Source organism: Salvelinus namaycush, chromosome 4 (genome assembly GCF_016432855.1).
Source record: "Salvelinus namaycush isolate Seneca chromosome 4, SaNama_1.0, whole genome shotgun sequence".
NCBI lineage: Eukaryota > Metazoa > Chordata > Actinopteri > Salmoniformes > Salmonidae > Salvelinus > Salvelinus namaycush.
Genome location: NC_052310.1, coordinates 16,468,961 through 16,477,048, shown reverse-complemented (window position 1 = coordinate 16,477,048; position 8,088 = coordinate 16,468,961). Strand labels below are relative to the sequence as shown.

General features: G+C 39.1%; 1 protein-coding gene across 1 annotated transcript; it reads left to right on the top strand.

Annotated features, from left to right (window-relative positions):
• Positions 1-2,993: 2,993 nt before the first annotated feature.
• LOC120045383 (peptide Y-like) lies at positions 2,994-6,769 on the top strand. The gene is made up of 3 exons (XM_038990257.1): positions 2,994-3,172; positions 6,414-6,494; positions 6,745-6,769. The coding sequence occupies exons 1-3, from the start codon at positions 2,994-2,996 to the stop codon at positions 6,767-6,769; spliced, it is 285 nt and encodes a 94-aa protein (XP_038846185.1).
• The last annotated feature ends 1,319 nt before the right edge of the window (positions 6,770-8,088 follow it).

The following is an 8,088-nucleotide window of genomic DNA, read 5'->3' as shown; positions in this document are numbered from 1 at the left end:
TTCATTTTTTTGCTGAGTTTATGTGTGGATCGTTATTGCTTGAAATTAGACAAAAGTAGGCTATAGACCAGGGGGTCATAGACCAGGGGTTCCCAATTATATTTGGAAAAATGATATTCCCTAGTTAATGCTGTTTGATCATATTCACTAAATTTTGAGTCTGGCATGTTCTCCCAAATCATAATAATGACATGAAAGTACATTAAAGGCTCTTAGTTGACACTGAAAGATTGTATTTTATGCTTCGCACAGGTCTGGAACCAACAGGACTCTGAACAGCTTCTACCCCCAAGCCATGACTGATAAATAGCTAGTTCAATAGTTAACCAAATAGATACCCGGAGTATCTGCATTGGCTCTTTTTGGATTTTTTTTTTTTTTGACCCATCACATAAGCTGCTGCTACTGTTTATTATCTGTCACTTTATTCCTAGTTATTTGTTAAATGTACATATCTACCTCAATACCCCTGCACATCGACTCGGTACTGATACCCTGTGTATATATCTTTACTCATTGTGTATTTATTATTACTTTTATTATTACGTGGTACACTTTTTTATTTATCTATTTTCTTTCTCTATTCGTTGTTGGGAAGGGCTCGTAAGTAAGCATTTCACTGTTAGTCTACACCTGTTGTTTACAAGCATGTGACGAATAAAATTTGATTTGATACTTTCAATAGGGAAAGAGTGCTTCCGTACTCCGCTCGTTCTCGCTTGCTTAAATTTAGTTGAAAACGTGACTTTGCCGTGTCTCAAGGCGCGCGCATCAGGTAGCCTTGACTATATAAACCATCCGGCTTTGGGAATAATAAAACGCACAACAAGAACATAGTGAAAGCCGGTGACGCAAGCCTGCTGCAGAGTGAGTAATGAGTTACTTTTTGCTCTCTGTGACTAGGCTGAGTTGGGAGGTTTTGACTGTTGAAGTAGTTTTAGCAATTGAGTCGTTTTTAAAATGCGGTGGCATGCCATTTAGGAAAGAATTAACTACATTTTTCTTTATTTAAATGTAGGCTATTTGGGTATCATCCCATTCTAAATCAACTAATATGGCAGCTTACTGACGACTATCAGTAACATTTCAACGATCTACTAACCCTAAACTTAACCCTTATCCTAACTCTAAACTTTACCCTAACCCTTATTCTAAACCTTACCCTATAACCCTAATCTAACTTTAGGAAGCAGTTGCTTATCAACAGTTTGTTAATAGTATGCCCACCTACAGATGGACTATCCAAATAAAGTGTGACTAATCATTTTTACCATTATGATAACTTTGCGCATACTATAAAGTAGGATCAACCCAACTAACTTTGATAAACAACCAGAAATAACTATTGATTTTCTGGTTCATTAAGAAAGCTAAACTTGGATATGCGTTTTTGGTTGTTGAATTAAAAAGTTAATTCAGAACATTTCGGGAAGCTAGTTGGCTAACTCCTTGATCCTGCTTTGTAGTTAGTACACCCTACAGGTGTAGTGGTACAGTTATGCTTGAGGGTGCTGTACTACGGTCATTTTGCAACCCAATTACTACAAATGTTATTGGGTTGTTGCTGAATGTGTACTCTGCATCATTTGTATCTAATGAAGGAAATGTAATATCCTTTATTAGATATTCTAAAATACATAAACATATGTTGTTTTAGTAGTTTATAACATCTGAAAATGGATTCTACTAGACGCTATACGGCACAAACAGTATAGTATGATTGTGGAAGAAATTAGAGGGAAATAACACGAGTAGTAAAGAAACGAAGGACAATAACATGTAAGTATTGAAAATAAGCTCAATTTATGAAAGGATTTATGCATTTGTGGAATAATAGAGCTGTTTCGTGATCAAGTAAAAGCTGTGCAGAATCCTTTAGTTCGATTTTCACCAAGAGCTTGGAAGGTTCCCAAATACATTTTACAAGGGCATGGAGAGGGTCTAGTATAATGTCATTGACACAATTGTTAAAACAGAGTGTGTTATTTATAAGCCTCTACAATGCCTCTTTGATGATTTCATAGCAGGGGAAGTGGGACATTCATTTATTTCTAATGAGAAAATAGTGCCCCACTTCATCTACTAAATTGCCCCACTGTAACTGAAAGACACACTTTAGCAAAAGTAAGGGTCTGATGTTGTTTTAGGTATTGTAGCAACCACTGAATAATCAGTTATCCACTTGTTTTCATCATAAACATGTAGATTAAGACCTTAATTCATGAAAATAAACATTACTTGAGTAGGGTAGGCTGATTTAGATTTTCTACATAGAGATTTACCAAAAGTGTCCCTATAATGCTGACTTCACCCTCGGAGTAGTAACACCACAGATGCTCAAATCTAAGGTCGTTAAACCCTTTAACCCTTCATTTACTAAAGGTATTTTAATAGCCTTTGTTTTTATTGATCTATACAATATATGAAAGACTTGTAACTACAACACTACTGGGACAAGCCAATTTGCTTGCCCTAGGTACTTTAAATAATGCATAAACATAATGTTTTGCAGTATAAAGGACTAGCATTATGTTCTATCATTGATAAACACATCAATATAAACAAAAACATGTTTGCTGTGTAAGTATTTGTAATTTTAAAGTGTTTTTCATGGTTGCAAAGGCAAAGGACGCAAATGCCACCGCAATTGCAGTAGCAATTAGAAAGAGTAAACAAGCAATTCTTTCATTATCATTACTTAACACAATATAATGTTCCATAGTATTGTAGAATCAATAGGTTGAAGACCAATTGGTTTATTTCGTAAGCAACTTTGGCACACATTTCAGCACCATAGACAGTGCAACTGCTAATGTGTCTGATAAAGCCTCCTGTCAAAAAGACGAAGACTTACTCATCTGAGTCATCAAAAAGCTTTGCTTAAAACTGTTAACTTTGAGATTCTGATGCCAAGAATGCCAAGCTTTTGTTCAACTTTTCTTTAAGTCCAGCAGACGTCAGGGAAATGCTAGCCTACATTCTTTTATTTACAGATGGCCAACACACTGAGACCCTGGTTGATCCTTGTAGTCCTCGTGCTGGTTTGTCTGGGCACTTTCACGGATGCCTACTTTACCAAGCCGGTGAGCCCCGACGACAACGCGCCTCCGGAGGAATGGGCCAGATACAACACAGCGCTGCGACACTACATCAACCTCATCAATAGACAGAGGTGAGTGAGTTCAGCACTCTGTAGGCTAGCATTTTATCTACACAGGAAAACCTTGTCTTAGATATGGCACGCGAGTCCGAGATAATGCAATGTTTCAGCCTATTGGGGGGGGAGACAATTTCTCAAACCAATTTTATGGGAACGGAACCTCCCACTGACAATCAATAGACTCAACATATTCCTTCACTCAATTGGTATACAAAGGTTTAAAAAAAAAATCCCTCTGCCAAATTCCAATAAAATGTTGCTGATATTCTGAAGAAGGTCAAATTACCACTATAGCCAAGGTCACAGAAGAAGCTCTGAGGGGACAAGAGATATTGGAATTAAGCCTGAGGATAATGATATTCTCTTGGCTCTCCAAGTTCATGTCCTATCTCTGTGCCTTGGGGCAAAAGGTAAGCACAACAGGATTTGCCCCTGTCTCTCAGTACAATTGAGTCTCTGTGTCTGCGACACTGCATCAACCTCATCACTAGACAGAGGTGAGTGAGTTCAGCACTCTGTAGGCTAACATGTTATCTACATGGGAACACCTTGTCTTAGATATGGCACGAGAGTCAGAGATAATGCAATGTTTCAGCCTATTGCGGGGGGGTGGGACAATTTCTCAAACCAGTTATATGGGAATGGAACCTCCTACTGACAATCAATAAACTGATAGCATATTCCTTCACTCAATTTGAATACAAAGGCAACAAAAAAATCCCAATCCCTAAATTCCAATCAAATGTTGCTGATGTTCTTAAGAGGGTGAAATTACCACAATAGCCAAGGTCACAGGAGAAGTTCTGAGGGGACAAGAGATATTTGAACAAAGCCTGAGGATAATGATATTCTCCTGGCTCTCCAACCAACCGGTTGTTCTGAACACTGTTATAACATAACTTCATTCCAGTTTTGGCAAGACACATATGCAGCAGCATTACACAGACAGAGAGATGAGTATTTAGAGAACAGAGTAGTTATTTCAAATAATGATGGTATGGACAGAAAAGAAAAGGAGCCTGGTTTTGCTCTAGGCATTAAGTTAAGTTAATGTCCTGTCTCTGTGTTTTGTGGGCAAGAGAAAAGCTCAACAGTAATTGCTCTGTGTGTGTGTGTGTGTGTGTGTGTGTGTGTGTGTGTGTGTGTGTGTGTGTGTGTGTGTGTGTGTGTGTGTGTGTGTGTGTGTGTGTGTGTGTGTGTGTGTGTGTGTGTGTGTGTGTGTGTGTGTGTGTGCGCGCCTGTGCATATGTATCTGTGCTTGTACGTTTGTGGCTCAGAGAGATTTCATGTAGGCCTATAGCGTTTGATGGATCCTGAAACCAATCCAGTCTCAGACTGCAGTCTATCATTAAATAGATTCTCTGGTACTTTTGTATACCTCTCTCTCTCTCTCTCTCTCTCTCGGCACGCCCTGCAACCTTATTGGATAACACTGGGCTGGCCTCTTGCTAGCTGTCACTCAAATGTGAGCGGCTGAAGCTCATTGGCTAGAACTCGAATTGCTAGGGGGCAGGCACACGTGGTGGGAAATTTAGGGAAAAAGGCACAGCACATCTTCAAGAAAACAGTTGCTTTCAAACTAGGCATTTTGTGGCTAATTGAGGTAAGACAGTTATTCTGCTCATAGATTATGCATGTTAATGTAATGTAAGAACTACACATTAACACATTCAGCCCAAAGGTTGAAAAAATACTTTCTTAGTCGCCAAAGTACCAGAGCATGTCTTTAAGTGGGCTGAAGCTGTCAATGCACTACAAGGGCTGTGTGCCATGCAGTTCAGCCCCTCTTGTTCTCACACAAAGGGAAATTCACTCCTCATTGGCAAAGCATTGAGTTCAGTGATTTAAAGATGATTTAAAAGCCGTGTCACTCTCTGTGGAACCGAGGATTGCTTGCCTTGCTGAGCATTGGGCATTGGACTTTAAAATCTCTCCTTGTTTAGAGCTAATTGCTTGAGATATGTGTTCTTGCCTCTGGAGATAAAAAGGGTATAGGCGAGTAGTGAGTACACACACTAGGGCAAGGGTCCACATTACATTCAGCCGTGGGCCTATTTTTCCTTGTGCGGATGGTCGGGGAGACGGAACATTGTTCTAAATAATTTGCACACTGCAAATGAACAGCGAGAATCCCAAACAGACATAGTTTTTGACAAAAACATAAATATATGCCTCTCTATTTATGCGTGGGAATACTTGGGAACATACAGTACCAGTCAAAAGTTTGGACACCTACTCATTCAGAGGTTTTTCTTTATTTTTACTATTTTCTACGTTGTATAATAATAGTGAAGACTTTAAAACTATGAAATAACACATATGGAATCATGTAGTAACCAAAAAAGTGTTAAACAAATCAAAATATGTTTTAGATTTTAGATTCTTCAAAGTATCCACCCTTTGCCTTGATGGCATTCTCTCAATCAGCTTCATGTGGAATGTTTTTCCTTTCCAACAGTCTTGAATGAGTTCCCACATATGTTGAGCACTTGTTAAGCACTGTTAAGCACTGTTAAGCATGTTGAGCACTTGAGATTCTTCAAAGTGGCTACTTTCACTTTGAAGAATCTCAAATCTCAAATATATTTTTTAAAAACCTTTTGGGGTTACTACATAATTCCATAAGTGTTATTTAATAGTTTTGATGTCTTCACTATTATTCTACAATATAGAAAATAGTAAAACAAAGAAAAACCCTAGAATGAGTAGGTGTGTCCAAACTTTTGATGGTACTGTATGTTCCCAACTATTCCTAAATTAAAATCACTTTGAGCTGATTTCCTGTTGATTTTACAGTCTTTTATGTCCAACAATGAAAATTCAAAGTTTTTTTTGCTGAGAAAACTTGTGGGCCAAATAAAATCCCCTGCGGGCCGTATTTGGCCCACAGGCTGCCTATTGGGGAACCCAGCAGTAGGGTATTCACACCAATAATGTCTACGTAGTTTCTTGAAACTTTGTCTCTTTCGCAATTAATTTTTCTCCCGATTCCTGGCATCCTCTCGCCTCTTTCTTAAAACGCATTGGAGAAGGAGTTGTGAAGGGAAGGACCTTGGATCTTCTCTTCCAGAACTCGGAAAGACTAATTGAGGTAGTGCCTCGCAATTCATGGGTCTGTCAACGATCAGGTGGCCAGGCTATTAATCGCGACAAGGGGACATGATATGATCTTAAGACCCCTGTTAGCACACTCCAGCAAGTAATGTACATCTCTTGGTGACATACAGTATGTGATGGTCTCTGTGTCCACTAGGTACGGAAAGAGGTCTGCACCTGAGTCAGCTCTGGGGTGGTTGCTGTTCAGAAATGAGTCGGAAGGCGATTTAACACAACGGTGAGAGGATGAAGAGACTGAGGGAAAGGGTGATTCAAAGTGACTGTCTGCTCTTTGTTACAACAGACTCATACCTTGAGTATATCAACATGACCCATGCATACACCTGCAGTAGGAATGTGACAGTCCACTCAGAGATTCCTAAAAGTAGTGCCCACACTGGATAGCAATATCTAAGTTTGATCACTTGATATGGAGTTTAGTGAGTTTGAAAGGCCAGCTACTGACTTTCTGTGTCTTTTTCTAACAGTTCGGATGGCAGTGATCTCGGATAAATCTGAGTCCCGTCCCACTGGCATGCTGTTCCACTCAAATGGTGGGCCTTACAACAACTCAAATAGGCTGCTCATCTGGCAACCTTCACTGGACTGTGTGGCCCACTATTTATTTTCAACATGCATGCATCTCTCTCTCTTTCTCACTCTCTCAACATAATTGTCTATTTTTTGTTGTTGACATAATTTGTAATTAAATTCAACAATGAATAATAAATAAATGTGTTATAATACATCTCGTCACAGTGAGCTTTTGTTGAAAGCCTTTCCGTGTCTGACTCAACAGATAAACAAACCAATATTTATATCCAAAAGCCATGATTGGATATGATCCTAGACCACCCACCACTTCAGGCTTATTATTAACCATGGTTACAAGAGTAATATCATTGTATGTAACATATTATACCACTATCATACCACTAGGTGGCAGTATATTACAAGGAAAATGTTCTCTGTACGTTATTTGCCATTGGACTTGTAATTTATGCATTAGACCACATATTCTACTGACCTTGCTGCAGGACATGGCCAGCCTACACATTTACCATAATTCCTCACAACGGTCTCAAAAAGAGTAGGGATGTATTGAAGTATCAGCATTTTAATACAGTTTCCTATGGTGAAGATGAAACTCATCATTTTGAAACTTTGGACACAGTATAGTGTACTATTTCCTTACTTTGTTTATGGTACATTGTATATTGCACTGTCTTATTACGTGTGATATTTTGATCTTTAAGTCGTCTAGACTCAAGACCTGCACGACAAGAAGCATTCAAACCGCAGTTCGGTGGGTTCTGCACTGTGGCACACATACCGTTTTCCCTTTTATCTTCAGCAACCGTGCTCAGGGATTTGACATTTCAGCCGCGCTGTCTTTGCTCTCGTCTCGAATTGGACAGTGGGAGCAACAGAAGCAAGGTAACCTAATATGAGCTCCTAAAGTAGTCATTTGTTGAACAGAAAGAATGGTTATTGATATAGAAGATGATCATTTCTTGTTGCTATCGTTTTCTTTGTGTCCCGGCTATTTAAAATCGATTGTGATTCTGCCGTGATGCGCCCGTAGCACCAGGTGGTTTGTTATACGATAGAATCCATCATATTACGAATGAATGGATTGGACATTGTGAATTATTGATAGTGGTGGTATCGCAATATCAATAATGTTGATAGTGCACATGATAGCATATTCCTGGCACTTTACCTCCTCTAGCTTAGGCTACGTCCATAGGCTATGGTTATTACGCAGGAGCCTATTGGTGTGCATACAAAGCCCACAGATGGTGAGGAATAGTCTAAGAGAAAAGCATTTA

Bases quoted from the DNA above. Each gene is read 5' to 3' on its own strand.
- LOC120045383 (XM_038990257.1), top strand. From the start codon at position 2,994: ATGGCCAACACACTGAGACCCTGGTTGATCCTTGTAGTCCTCGTGCTG. The intron at 3,173-6,413 runs GTGAGTGAGTTC...TGTGTCCACTAG, and splicing joins AACCTCATCAATAGACAGAG to GTACGGAAAGAGGTCTGCAC. The intron at 6,495-6,744 runs GTGAGAGGATGA...TTTTTCTAACAG, and splicing joins GAAGGCGATTTAACACAACG to TTCGGATGGCAGTGATCTCG.